The 15,484-nt window shown below is 42.2% G+C and overlaps 1 protein-coding gene and 1 pseudogene across 1 annotated transcript; one reads left to right on the top strand and one right to left on the bottom strand.

The window, feature by feature from the left end:
- Positions 1–1,570: 1,570 nt before the first annotated feature.
- On the bottom strand, positions 1,571–2,266 carry LOC127031291 (olfactory receptor 14I1-like). Its single transcript, XM_050918041.1, has one exon. It carries the CDS (start codon positions 2,264–2,266, stop codon positions 1,571–1,573), a length of 696 nt encoding a protein of 231 aa, XP_050773998.1.
- Positions 2,267–7,650: 5,384 nt separating this feature from the next.
- On the top strand, positions 7,651–8,414 carry LOC127031833 (olfactory receptor 14A16-like; annotated as a pseudogene).
- The last annotated feature ends 7,070 nt before the right edge of the window (positions 8,415–15,484 follow it).

The following is a 15,484-nucleotide window of genomic DNA, read 5'->3' as shown; positions in this document are numbered from 1 at the left end:
GTTGAAGCACAGTAATTTAAATGGATCATCTATCTATCTATCTATCTATCTATCTATCTATCTATCTATCTATCTATCACACTCTCCTTTAATCTCACTTATATTATATTCACAAATATGGTAGTAATAATAACAGTAACAATAAGCAGCCAACTTCTGTGATCCAGGGCATGTTTGATCACCTTTGGATCCTTGTGGGATAAAACACCCTTGGCCAAATCCAGATCCCTTTAAAGTAAATGGCTAAATCCTAGTTGTTATGGTTACAGGCCTAGTTGCATCTATCACCTGTTAGGGATGGTCTAAATAATACTGAGTCCTGCTTTGAGTGCAGGGGACTGGACTAGAAGACCTTTTGTGGTTCCTACCAGTCCTACAATCCTATGATTCTGTCATTCTCTGGTCTCTCTGAATGCACATCTTCAGATTTGTGCTTCATGCCTACACATTTCATAGGGTGGAAACTCGTGATTCTCTCACTTCTATACTGAGACCCAGGCTACAGCACCGAGTGCACCAACCATGATTTCTCAGCTAGTCTGGTTAGGTTTGGGTCCTGCAGTTCTTCCCACAGAGCTGTGACCAGTCGTAAGTTGAGTGACCAGCTGGTCTTTTCCAAAGTATAATTTATTTAGCACAGCAGGAGCAAAGAAAACTGTGCTCAGACACATCACTACTAACAGACTAAAATCCCATCAGCATTAAAATAATCATTTGAACAGAAACTCAGCCATCCCTACACTGACAGAAATTATTTCTCATCTCTTGATCAACATGGGAATCAAAAGTTGAGCCCTCTCCCATGAAAGGCATGACACACTGACACCCCCAGTATGTGGAGAGAACAATAAAGAAAGAGGGGAAAAGACACATGCGTCTAAGCAACCATACCCCACTCTCTGCAATTCACAGAAAACAGACCAACCAGCAAAACAAAACAAGAAACAGAGGCAATCAAGCAAATAAAACATCTCTTATCCCAAACATAAATATTACCCCTCCCCCTCAAAAAAGAAGAGATGCGCCAGAGAGTAAATGAAGTTGACTAATGACTTTGCAGTAGCTACTAATTTACTGTGTATGGTGCTCTGACAATGTAGTGATGGTAGCCATATAAATCCTTAAGATGGATTAATAGATAGGTTCCGACCTCATTTACACTGGTTAATTCTACAGTAACTCCACTGACTTCAATGGAATTCATCTGTACTTTAACCACTACATAAACACATTGCAGGTGATTTTCCCATGGAAAGAATATTTTTATCTGTTAAATGTAGCTATAATGAAACACAATAAAATGACAGTTATGGGAGAAAGACAAACATATTGTTCCTGGTAAATAATGTCTGCACATTCAGCCTCCTCAGGGCAGCTTTGATCTCCTTGTTCCTCAGGCTGTAGATGACTGGATTCATTGTTGGAGGCACTACAGAATACAGAACAGCCATCACGAGATCCATCCTCATGCTGAGCTAGAGGTAGGCAGCTTCAGGTAGGCAAAGATGCCAGTGCAAAACAACAAGGAGACCACAGTGAGGTGAGAGAGACAGGTGGAGACGGCTTTATGTCAGCCCTGCTCAGAGGGGATTCTCAGCACTGTCATGAAGATGTGAACATATGACACAATTATTAAAGCAAAGCAGCTTAATATCAAGCATGCACTAAAGCCAAGAATGCCAACTTCACTGAGGTGTGAATCAGAGCAAGTGAGTTTGAGTAGCTGGGGGATTTCACAGAAGAACTGGTTGATGACATTCAACTGGTAGAATGGTAACCTGAAGATGTTCCCAGTGTGCAAGGCAGAGTAGATAATACCAGTAATCCAGGCACTGGCTGCCATTTGGACACAAGCATCCCTGTTCATCACTCTGTCATAGTCCAGTGGTTGGCAGATGGCAATGTATCGGTCGTACGCCATGACAATGAGTAAAGTGATATTGGCTGCTGCAAAGAAGACAAAGAGAAAGACTTGGGCAATGCATCCAGCATAGGAAATTGACCTAGTGTTCAATAAGGAGTTGGCCATGGATTTGGGGACAATGGCAGAGATGGATCCAAGGTCTAGGATAGACATATTAATCAGGAAAAAATACATGAGAGTGTGAAGATGGGGGTCAAGAGCTACAGCTGTGATGATGAGAAGTTTCCCAATTAAGGTTGCCAGGTAAATCACCAGAAACACCACAACATGTAAAATCTGCAGCTCTCGGACATCAGAGAATCCCAGGAGAAGGAACTCGGTCACTGTGGTTTGGTTGGACATATTCTTCCTCAGTTCATTGTGCCTTGCCTGTGCAGGGAAGAATAAAGACTATGGTCATTATTTATTCTGTGTTTCATTATAGCTATATTCAACTGCTGAAGATATTCTTTAAAAATATCTAATGATGTGACTGTCACAGGAGCACTGCAATCATCAGTTCCATGACCAGGCATGGTGAATACTCCTGTCCCCTGACAATCAGACCATTTGTCAAGTGCATTATCTTACCAGTGTAAATTGGCATTTCTCCCACTGTTGCTTGGTTATTTTTCACCATCGAAGGATCTGACCCAAGAGTTGGCTTGATGAAATGTAGTATAAAGGCTGGAACAAATTACAACCTAAACCCAAAGCTGCTAACAATGGTCCCTCTATTCTGAGAAATAGCCAGCTGACAACTTGGGCATGAAACTGAAGTACTAAAATATGCCAACATAGCCTCATTTTCACTCTCTGAGGCTACACTCCATAGACTCACCCCACATCCAAAATGTCAGCTTGTATGTTATGATTCCACCACAGTAGCACGTCAATGGCCTGCTGCTCAATTAAAAACTGATTTAAGTACCGAACACCAGCTGTGCTTCCATCAGCATGGCATGACGATCTTGGAGAATCGGTAGCTCCTGGGTGGTGGTGTTCACTTCTGTGAATTTAGGTCTGTGCTGTGTGGCTCGTTGGCCATCAGTACACTTAGGTTCTATGTTTGGCTCTGTCACTGGCCTGCTCTCTGACCTTGGGCCAGTCACTTTGACCTTTCTGTGCCTTTTTTTCCCCTTTTAATTTTCATCTGTGTGTAATTACCACTTTTGTAACCCACAGTCCTCCTGGGTGTGGGTTACAAAAGTAACTGAGACCATCTTAGAGCTTAAGAAGTCTGCTCTACAGCCTTAGCTAAGGGGGTTGTGGCCTTTAGCTCGTGGAGTTAGCTCCAGATATCCTAAATTCAATCCTGCCCACCAACACCCAGGGTCTATTGCTGTTACACTTTGAAACAAAAACGCAAACATGGTTGCAACAGAATGAAGTCATTTGAAATTAGGCAATATCAATGTCCACAGAACTTCTTTAAAGTTTAAGGCTCATTGCAAATTGTCTGTTGATATTTTTTATGGAAATTTGGCTTTTTTCACCTAAAGAACGTGTGTTTACTAGTAAAAATATGTTTTTCATCTTAAAATTTTCAGCTTTCAGCTGAAAAAGTTTAATTGTCCACAACTGGCTAAAAAAAATATTTTTTTTGTTTGTTTCCAGAAGGGAGAAAAATTCTGACCAGGCATTTGATTAAACTGATAGTAAAAATCTTAAAAGAGTTCAGATTACAATTCATATTTATGTTCTTAAATTTCCCCTCTATATTAATTCCCAGCAATATTTAACTGAAGTAGCAAGCTTACTGTGTTGGAATTTGTAGACTTTTTCCCAAATTGCGACGCATTCTGTCATCCACTGCCTGGATTCTTTGGTCAATATCATCTATCTATCTATCTATCTATCTATCTATCTATCTATCTATCTATCTATCTATCTCATTTCCCTCACCACTGTGATGTCTTGATGGCAAAGGCACAACTGCCTAAGAATCCTTTCAACCCCTCACTCTTACCTGCTCAACACTTAAAACTTAGATCAACATAGTTATACCACTCAAGGCTATACATTCACACCCCAGAGTGGTGTAGCTATTCTGCTTTCACTCCTGATGTAGATGGAGCAAAATCAATGGAAAAAATATGCGTGAAGATCCAACTCCCATAACTCAGGGAGGTGATATTCCTACATAATCACCCTTTCCATCACTGCAGGCTGTGGCTACTCTACAGGGTTCCTCTGGCACATCTACCATGCTGTAGCTATGCTGTTATAGCCCTCGTAGAATAGACATGGCTTTTGAGACAGAACTGACTCTTGCGCTCTGCAGGTGAGCTGTGTGTAGCCGGCTTTGATCGTCACCGGCATTAGACAAGCAACACTGCAGGAAGGTGATTTATCCATGTCTAATTTGTAAGAGCTAGAGGGACTCATTCCCTGGAGCCCTGAACAGCTCAGAACCAGAGATTCAGAGACAAAAGTTCATGAATTCATCAATTTTAAATCCAAAATGTACCATTCTTATCCTGTAATTTAATTCCAGCACAGCACAGTTCCTAGAATCTCCCCCAGAGTTTCCTGATCGCAGCCTAGCTTCTGTGTAATCTATTGGATAGAGCCGCAAAGGGTTTTAGGAACCTACAGATAAAGCCAAGCGCCTAGTGGGATTTATCAAAACTCCTAAGTGAGGCAAAAGTCTAAATCCCATAGACTTTCAATGGGAGTTAGGTGCACAACCTGCTTAGGTGCTTTTGTAAATAGCACTGGGAACCTATTAGAATAGTAAGGTGCCTAAACCCCTTTGTAATCCTGGCCTTGCGTCTACCTTGTTACGTTCTAAGGCCTGGCCTTACTTGAACTTCAGAGACATTAAATCTATGATTTCCAAAGTTGCTTAATGGAGCAAACTTTGGATTTATACAACTGATAAGTCACCATCTGCAAACCACCACAGTCTGAGACCATTAGGGACTTCATGCAAGGAAATGTAGGTGCCTACCACTTTAATCAACAGCTCAGAAGAGGTTTTCAAGATGTTAATTTTGGACTTAGACACCTAAATCCTTTTGTGGATCAACCCCTTGGCCACTGTTCAGTGGGGATTGGTGTAAACAGGGGACTTAGACGTGAAAGCAGCTGCTTCATCTCTTGTTTCCCCAGCCAACCTGTTCCCTCCTGTGGTAAAATGTCTCTAGAATTCACATGGAAATAGATGTGAACTATATCCTCCAGTCCTTTCAAATGTCCAGTGGGGGGCTAAGGCCAGAGACTGTCCTGCTCACTAAAGACTCCTTGTTGAGTCACAGTCTATTCCCAGGCCCTCCCACAGTGTTAAGATTCTGCATCATGTGCAAGGAACATATCTTCAGCCCAGGGATTCAGATACTGATAGCAGCCAAAGTAATCAGACTGAGTGGGGAATTCCGCAGGAAACCCCCATGAGGGACACAGAGCTGTGATTATCCCCAGTGGGCATTAGCAGAAGAATGAGTAGAAAACAAGCCCCTGAGAATGGGCCAAATTAATCCTGGGCACAAATTCACTAAGCTCCATGTTGAGGTACCAGGGATGGGCTTGGGCCTGAGGAGAGACCTGTAACCTACTCTGCCACATCCTGTGCAATTAGAGCAGAAACAAGGGGCTGTGAGTGCTGCAGAATGTGGCACAAATGATACAGTGAACTCTTGCTCCAGGCTTTGAGCTGTGACTAGGACATTCAGAGTTTCTTCATGGAATTAGGTGCCCATCTCCCACTGACTGCACAAGGGCAGACACCTATCTCCCTTACACCTCTTTGAATATTCCAGAATTAATGCATGGAGATTTCTGTCTTGTCCCCTTGTATCCTAGTTTTCTTTGCATTGCCCTAGTCCTAAGTGGCCAGATGATTTGCCCAAGGTTTTGAAGTTGGATATTTTTCAGTAGTATATATAGAAGTGAAGGTGGCAGCTGGGCAATCTTCTCCCACTCAGCAAAGCCTCTTAGGGGATTTCAGAGATCCAGGGCTAGATTCACAGAAGGAATCACTGTCTGTTTTTTAAGGTATTTAGGCCCTTAATGGGATCTTCAAAACACCCTTTGATGTCAGTGGGAATTAAGTGCCTAAAGGCTTTTGAAAATCCTCCTAGACACCTAAATGCCATTAAAAATCTGGCCCTTAGATGTTCTAACACTGAGCGATTACTTTAGCAAGCACTATTGAAGTACATAGGCTAGCAGCATATGGCCCTGGTCTATAGCCAGATGCCTGCAGGAGCTGTTCCCTTTTAGCCTCCATTGCTTTCAGAAGTGAGACATCTGCCAAAATCCTTAGTGCCTGTTGAAAACAGTGCCAGCATTCAGTTCAATTGCCTTAAGTGCATATACTGAGGCCTGTGAGATATCCGCCCTTATTTTCCCAATTCCTTCCCTCACCCCAGGGCCATCCTCTCCCTGGCTGAAATTACTGCCATGGTTTATGAATCCCAAGGATAACAGAATGTAATGCTTGAACCTTGTGTGGATCAAGGGGAGATAATTCAGTATAGGAAGTTTCCATTTATCTCATGATTACACTCACACAATAGTACCTCTGTGCACTGTACCTTTTGCAGCTGGCAATGTGGCCTTGAGGGCCTCTCCATTCACACCAGTGGAGTGGCTCAGCCAGATAAGGAGGAAAAGGAAGAGGATGCAAGATAACACGTTACAGGAGACCCTGTAAGCCTCTGTAGCCTTGAATGCTGAGCACAGGGCTTGGAGGATCACAGACAGCATGGCCAGGGAAAGAGTGGAAAGGAGAAAGGTACTGAAAAAAGGATAGGGACATGCAGCAGGAGATGGTAGTGCTTCTCAAGCAGCAAACAGTCATGATGCAGACTCTTGTTGACCTTGAGTTTCAATAGTCCTTTGCTCGCCTCCTGCTGCAGCCTGTAGAGAAGTGAATTCTAGGACCCCCCTACACAGCCCCACATACATTCCACATGGCATCAGGGGCTGTTGTACATGGTTAAAAAAGAACTAGATAAATTCATAGAGGATTGGTCTGCCAATGGCTATTAGCCAGGGTGGGTAGGAATGGTGTCCCTAGCCTCTGTTTGCAAGAAGTTGGGCGACAGAGGATGGATGACTCGATGATTCCCTGTTCTGTTCATTCCCTCTGGAGCACCTAGCACTGGCCGCTGTTGATAGACAGGATACTGGGCTAGATGGACCTTTGGTCTGACCCAGCAGGGCCATTCTTATGTTCCTCCAGCTCAGCCTCCACCCTGCGAGAGAATACAGGAAATCACAGCTTGCACACACACTGACCTGTGAGAGACACGGTTGGTGTATGGGCTTTTGAAATAGAAATGACTGTTCTTTCCCATTCAGAGGTTCTTTTCCCATTATTTATTAATTTTTATTCTGTTATAAATGTATCTATTTGAACAGGTATGGCATAAAAGGAGTTTTGGGGGAAACATTTTTTCTTTATTAGTAAATGTCTCTTAGTCATTATAAGTGACAAGTGCTGGGCACCTATGACAGTCATGCAATGAGCTATTAGGGAGAGGGAAAACAGGACCATTTCCTCTGTTGCTGTAATCTTGACCATAACCCTTTTCATTCCCTCCACAACCATCACACAACGTGCTGAGGAAGAAAATGTCCAGCCAAACCACCGTGACCAGTTCCTTCTCCTGGGATTCTCTGGTGTTCGGGAGCCGCAGATTTTGCACTTTGTGGTGTTCCTGGTGATTTACCTGGCAGTTCTGCTGGAGAATCTTCTCATCACCACAGCCTTAGCCCTGGATCACCATCTTCACACCCCCATGTACTTCTTCCTGGTGAATCTGTCCATCCTGGACCGTGGTTCCATCTCTGTCACCATCCCCAAATCCATGGCCAATTACCTCATGAATACCAGGGTGATTTCTTATTCTGGATGCATTGCCCAAATCTTCTATTTTATTTTATTTTTATTTTTATTTTTTTCATATTCTTTGCTTCAGCAAGTTTTGCCTTCTCACAGTCATGGCATATGACCAATACGTCTCCATCTGCCAATTGCTGCACTATAAGAGGGTGATGAACAGGAGAGCTTGTGTCCAAATGGCAGCCAGTGCCTGGATCAATGGGATTCTCTACTCTGCCCTGCACACCGGGAACACGTTTGCAATATCCTTCTGTGGAGGCAATGCGATAGATCAGTTCTTCTGTGACATCCCCCAGCTCCTCAAGCTCGCCTGCTCCAACTTGTACTTCAGTGAAGTTGGGGCTCTCATCTTTGATGTAGCCACAATCTCATGCTGCTTCATTTTCATAACTGTGACATATGTTCAGATCTTCACCAGAGTGCTGAGAATCCCTTCTGAGCAGGGCTGGCATAAAGCCTTCTCCACCTGCCTGCCTCACCTCACTGTGATCTCCTTGTTACTTTTCACTTCCACTTCTGCCCACCTCCAGCTCAACCTTCACCTCCAGCTCAACCTTAAGTCTGGATCTCATGGTGGGTGTTATCTATTCCCTGTTGTCTCCAAATGAATCCCATCATTTGCAGCACGAGGAACAAGGAAGCGAAAGCAGCACTGAGTAAGCTGATAAGTTGGAAGTTATTCAGCAAGAATGAAATGTCCATGTTTCTCCTTTGTTAGCAATTTCATTCTCTGTTCCTTTATAAATATAATCATCTGATGACAGTATTCATTGTGTAATTTACACTAGTAAAAATCCAAACATATCTCAAGAAAAAATGTAATTATTACACAGATATTGTACATATATCAATGTAATTAAGATTTGAATCTATCTATCTAATCAATCTGTGATGTACCGCTACCCATCTCCACACTACCTGGGGACCCTGCAAATAAAATCAGTAGCCATAGCAAAGTCTCTAGTGGGGTCCATGACTCTTCTTCTTATTATTATTATTATAAAAACTCTCATTGAGGTATCAAAACATTTTTTCATTGTGTTTTTATTTGTTTGTCAGATTTTTAGTTTATATTTCCATAGTACTTTGTTATTTTTATTTGTATCTCTGTTCCAGTTGGGTTTGGAGGTGGGGAGGCCTGGTGATATAGTGAGTGCTTGATTAGACAGGATTTCCTATCTTTATCCTCTCTTGAGAGTGCCCATATGTCATCTCTTTGATGTGGTTTTCTGAGTAAACTAAAGATTTGCCTCATAGAATGATAAAAGGGCATGCCTAAGTTCCTCCTAAAATGATTAAACTGTTGGAATATTGTTGTATTACTGATGATGTGTTGGGCGACAGAGAGCCTCCGGTAGTTGTCTTTTTATTATTTTAAACTGAATGACTATGTAAAAGCTGTATGCAGTGCTGTTGTAGCTATGTTAGACCCAGAATATTAGAGAGACAGGTTGGGTGAGGTAATATCTTTTATTGGACCAACTTCAGTTGGTGAGACAGATTAGCTTTCAAGACACACAGAGCTCTTCTTTCCCAGACCCTGTGAGCTTAAGGCTAACACCAAACTGCTATCAGACCCAGAAACTGTCTTGGTTTCTCTCCTTTCCCAGTCAAATAAAGTGTCATCATATCATCCCCTAAGTAAACATATCAAGTTCAGTCTTGAAGCCTCAATTTTTAGCCCCCACTGCTGCCCTGGGAAGACTGTTTTAGAACTTCACTTTCTGATGGTCAGATATCGTCAATTAATTTCAAGCCTAAACTTGTTGATGGCCTGTTTATATACATTTATTCTTGTGTCAATGATGGCACGTAATTTAAATAATTCCTTTCCATCTCTGGTATTTTTCTTTCTGATGTACATAACTAGGAATATTAGTTTCCTTTATGGCTTATTCTTTTATACTATATGACTTCTCATCAGAATGGTGAATTATATTTAGTTCTTCCTTTCACAAGGAATTAGTTTTATTTTTTACATGGTATGTGTATTTCTATCTCTAATTTAAAGTGAACTTGTCTTTGGTGGCCTTTTCTGTTAATCCTGATATAAATGTGACATTATAAAGAAAGGAGGAGAAATTTTGTGTTACATTTTAGTGTCTTTTTCACTGTTAATATATAAACAGTAAAAATACTTTCATATATATTCCATATTTTTATTTTCATGGAAAAAGAGCATATAATGTCCCTAAATTTATTTTGTTTTAATTTTTTCTATATTTATTCCTGTTTTTCTAAGAAAGAAAGAAAGAAAGAAAGAAAGAAAGAAAGAAAGAAAGAAAGAAAGGGTGGAAATTGAGATAAAAGGAAACATAGTTCTTTTCAAATATTTTTAAATATTTTTGTAAATTTTCAATTATTGCAATTCATATTTTATTTCCCTAAAAGTTCTATATTTTTTATATTTAAGTACAAAAGAGGCTGTTCCACACTGGAAAATATTTAGATGAAAATGAGCACTTCTTCCTGAATAGATCTACACTCCCTATGCAAAAGAAGTGGATCTTCATATCCAAAAATGAATTATAAGTAGACTGACTCCTGTAAGATCTCTTAGATAAATACTGAATTGAGGGAATAGTTGCATGCTATTACTTTATATCATTAAAAAAAAAACCCATAAAACCTGTCAACAAATGTCAAATCAATTACTCCTGTATATAATGAATTAAGTCAAGAATTTTATAACAGAAGCATAGAATATTAGGATTTGAAAAGACCTCAGGAGGTCATCTAGTCCAATCTACTGCTCAAAACAAGACCAACACCAACTAAATTATCCCAGCCAGGGCTTTGTCAAGCCAGGCCTTAAAAATCTCTAAGGATGGAGATTCCACCACCTCCCTAGGTAACCCATTCCAGTGCTTCACCACCTTTCTAGTGAAATAGTATTTTCTAATATCCAACCCAGACTTCCCATACTGCAACTTGAGACCATTGTTTCATGTTCTATCATCTGTCACCACTGAGAACGGCCTAGTTCCATCCTCTTTGGAACCCTCCTTTAGGTAGTTGAAATCTTCTATCAAATCCCCCCTCACTCTTCTCTTCTGCAGACTAAACAAAGCCAGTTCCCTCAGCCTCTTCTTGTAAGTCATGCTCCAGCCCCCTAATCATTTTTGTTGCCCTCTGCTGGACTCTCTCCAATTTGTCCACATCCCTTCTATGATGGAGGCATCAAAACTAGACACAATAATCCGAATGAGGCCTCCTCAATGTCAAATAGAGGGGAATAATCACTTCCCTCGATCTGCTGGAAATGCTCCTACTAATACAGCCCAATAAGCCATTGGCCTTCTTGGCAACCGGGGCTCACTGCTGATTCATATCCAGCTTCTTGTCCACTGTAAGCCCCAGGTCCTTTTCTGCAGAACTGCTGCTTAGCCAGTTGGTCACCAGCCTGTAGCGGTGCATGGGATTCTTCCTTCCTAAGTGCAGAACTCTGCATTTGTCCCTGTTGAACCTCATCAGATTTCTTTTGGCCCAATCTTCCAATTTGTCTAGGATAGGGGTAGGCAACCTATGGCACGTGTGCCAAAGGTGGCACGTGAGCTGATTTTCAGTGGCACTCACACTGCCAGGGTCCTGGCCACCGGTCGGGAGGGCTCTGCATTTTAATTTAATTTTAAATGAAGTTTCTTAAACATTTTAAAACCCTTATCTACTTTGCATACAACATTAGTTTAGTTATATATTATAGACTTCTAGAAAGAGACCTAAAAATGTTAAAATGTATCACTGGCATGCGAAATCTTAAATTAGAGTGAATAAATGAAGACTCGGCACACCACTTCTGAAAGGTTACCAACCTCTGGACACTCTGGACCCTATTCGTATCCTCCATCATTTCTACCTTTCCCCCATCTTAGTGTCATTTGAGAACTTGCTGAAGATGCAATTAATCCCATCAGCCAGGTCATTAATAAAAATGTTGAACAAAACTGGCCTCAGGACCGACCCCTGGGGAACTCCGCTTGATACTGGATGCCAACTAGACATCGAGCCGTTGATGTCTACCTGTTGAGACTGACAATCTAGTCAGCTTTCTAGCTGCCTTATAGTCCACGGTATGGGAAATATTGCCTGATCTCTGGATTGTATATTCATGATATTGATTACTTAAGAATTCTCAATTAAGATTCCAAAGTTTGCTAGGTTCTTGTCCCAAGATCAGGCGCAGTATTATTAAAATTAGTATTCATTTGGGAACCCTGATATGCACAGCTGAAAAATTCACACTTAGGAGAATCCTTATCTCTTTGTAAAGATTTTATTCATACACTTCTTATAGTGGTCACCTCCTCTCCATACTGCGCTGCCCAGCAGAGTAGTCTGGGAGCTGATCTTGTTCGTGAAGACAGAGGCAAAGAAAGCATTGAGTACATTAGCTTTTTCCGCATCCTCTCTCGCTAGGTTGCCTCCCTTGTTCAGTCAGGGGCCCCACATTTTCACTGATCTTCTTCTTGTTGCTAGCTACCGGTAAAAATCCTTCTTGTTACCCTTCACATCCCTTGCTAGCTGCAACTCCAAGTGTGCCTTGGCCTTCCTGATTACACCCCTGAATGTGCTAGAAATATTTTTATACTCCCCCCTAGTCATCTGTCCAAATTTCCACTTCTTGTAAGCTTCCTTTTTGAGTTTAAGCTCACTGAAGATTTCACTGTTAAGCCAAGCAGGTGGCCTGCCATATTTGCTCTTCTTTCTGCACTTTGGGATAGTTTGTTCCTGCACCCTCAATGAGGCTTCTTTAAAATACAGCCAGCTCTCCAGGACTCCTTGACCCCTCATATTAGCCTCCCAGGGGATCCTGCCCATCAGTTCCTAAGGGAATCCAAGTTTTTTTTTCTGAATTCTAGGGTTCAGGTTTTGCTACTGTCCTTTCTTCCTTTTTTCAGGATCCTGAATTCAACAATCACATGATCGCTGCTGACTAGGTTGCCACCTCCTTCTACTTCCCCTATCAATTCTTCCCTGTTTGTAAGCAGCAGGTCAAGAGGAGCACGGCCCCTTGTCGATTCCTCCAGCACTTGTACCAGGAAGTTGTCCCCACAGGGGCGGCTCTAGGTATTTTGCCGCCCCAAGCACAGCAGGCAGGCTGTCTTCAGCGGCTTGCTTTGCTGGAGGTCCCCGGTCCTGCGGATTCGGCAGCTTGCCTGCAGGAGGTCCCTGGTCCGGCAGATTTGGCAGCCTGCTTGCGGGACATCCACAGAAGCCGCAAGACCAGCGGACCCTCTGCAGGCATGCCACCGAAGGCAACCTGCTTGCTGCCCTTGCGGAGACCAGCAGAGCTCCCCCCGTGGCTTGCCGCCCTAGGCACACGCTTGGCATACTTTTGCCTGGAGCCGCCCCTGTGTCCCAAACACTCTCCATAAACTTCCTGGATTGTCTAATATAATATATATAAAGAAGTGTATTCAACAGAAGTCAGAGGACAGGAAGAGAAGGGAAAGGAGCTCCATCGGTCTCACAAAGGGCAAGGTATGAAGGGGAGGGGGCTGCACAGGAGTTGCCAAAGGCAATTTTGGAAAGAGACCTGGTTGTACAAGGTGTCACCTTGTCTGGAGTGGCTCATGATTATGTATGCCTACCTCAAGGCAGACTGCCAAAAAAAGGGTAGACACCCCCAAACTTGTGGTGGGTTCTATAATTAGATTTCATCAAGCCAGTAACAAATGTGAACTCCTGGATCACTATACAAGTCTTAACATGGAGTCACAGAGAATCCCCTTAGGCTCTTCAGTCTATCTTTCCATCCAAACTGGAATTCATGATGAAAGGTCACTTACACCAAAAATCACACATATTCAGTTTGCTTCCAGTCCCAAGAGACCAATCTCTTACCGCAGAGCAACTGGTACCCTAGATCTTTCACCAAAGAGAACACCTGTAGCCAGTCCTTCAATAAACTACCTAAAGGTTTATTAACTGGGAAAAAAGGAATCAGAGAGTTATTTACAGGTTAAAGTAAGTGACCACATACACACCAATGAGTTACCATCTATATCCTAAGTGTTACAGAGCTATAGTGATAGGTCACTTCAAAGTGTCTTTCAGAACACACCCAAGAGGCAGCCGTTGGGAATCTCTGGCTTCAGTTCAAATTCTCTGGACCTTCAAAGTTCAAAAAGACCAAAAGACACAGTTTCTTCTTGTCAGGGATTTTTATTCCCTTCCCCCAGATTTCAAAATGATGGAACAACTTCACGTGCACATCTCCTCTTCATGGTGGTGGCTGGAGAACTCAACAAACTCTTTTGTCCTCTGACATTCAACAATGGTTCTTCTGGTGTCTGTGGATCTTCTTCTGTTGGTCAGGAGATAACATCCCCGCTGACAAACTAGTATTTCACCCTTGCTTATATTTGTCTCCTGAATGTGCGGGTTTACAGTTTCAGAGCGATCACCTTTATAGTTACAGAGTGTCAAAGTTAGAATCTGGACTCACAATTTGTCAGACCACTCTGTTTATTAGCGCAGCGCTCTGCCAATAACATTCAGAATATGTGAGTGGCCATCCAAGGCCCAAACAGTCTTATTTATACAGATAAAAGAGCGGGAATTAGACAAAGGGACAAAGAAATCAAAACAGTAAAATTCACCTGGGGCACAGCATGCATATCCTATTTCCTTACTAACTGTTATCGATCTAAGGCTAATGATTCACCAATTGCCCTTAAACGGTGCAATTGTTCTATGTTAATGTCTGTATTCCTGACGCCTGGTTGCAACATTCCAACAACTTTGCTTAAAGGTACAGACGACATTTCTTTAATCCTTTCTATTCTTACTATATAATTCATTCTACTTTCACAAGAGCAAACACTTAAATATTATCTTATAACATGGGATATAGACATTATCAGTGAGATTAATGCAGGCAGCAATATACAAGAATTTCAGAGAGTCTATACACTAGATATAGTCTTATAAGACTAATATCTATTTTGAGCAAAACTAGCACACAGGTCACGTGATCTGGTCTCCAGCTATGAGGTTGCGAGTTCTGAGCTAATGTCTGCAGCCTGGGGAAGTGCTGGCGTCTGGCCTGCCAGTGTCACACAGGGGTCACTGAAGCCAGAGGCTGAAGGGTAACAGCATGTCCTGTGTTTGATCTGAGCAAAGTGCTATAAGGACGCTTCACTCTCTTTTTCTTGCCAACTGACAATCTGGTGTCATCATGAAAGACAGTGAGTTTCCCCTATGAATTGCAGTATATAGTCTTTGATCTGAATGATATTGAGTATTACTTTGCTACATGTGCATCCTGGATAATTCATACTACCATATCCCAAAAGTCATCAGACTGGTCTGCACCAAATCCACCTGGTCTAGCTGTCAATGTTCTCCAACAGTGGGGTGCTCCTAATTATCATCTTCATTCTCCTGGTCCTGTAGTAAGAGGAGGCCCCGAGATATAAACCTTGGTATCAAAGGCCTGGTTTGAGGCCTAAGGCCTGAACTAAGGTAATGGTCAAGACCTTGCTAACATAGAGGGAAGTTAAGCTGTGAGCCAGAGGCAGGTCTTGCTCACAGAATCTGGCAAGGGAAGGGCTGATGCTGCAAAAAGAGACATACCTAAAAGGTACTGGACACCAGATATCAGAACATTGGCAAACTTGTACACTCCACACAAATAACAAGGAACAAGCTGACCCATCCCATTGACAGGGCCAAAAGGGTAATATGATGGATAGAGTTGTTTTGTTGGAACCAACTTGTACAAGGTG

Source organism: Gopherus flavomarginatus, chromosome 11 (assembly GCF_025201925.1).
Source record: "Gopherus flavomarginatus isolate rGopFla2 chromosome 11, rGopFla2.mat.asm, whole genome shotgun sequence".
Lineage (NCBI taxonomy): Eukaryota > Metazoa > Chordata > Testudines > Testudinidae > Gopherus > Gopherus flavomarginatus.
Note: the sequence above shows the minus strand (reverse complement) of the source record. Positions and strands in the feature narration are given on the sequence as shown.

Bases quoted from the DNA above. Each gene is read 5' to 3' on its own strand.
- LOC127031291 (XM_050918041.1), bottom strand. From the start codon at position 2,266: ATGTCCAACCAAACCACAGTGACCGAGTTCCTTCTCCTGGGATTCTCT.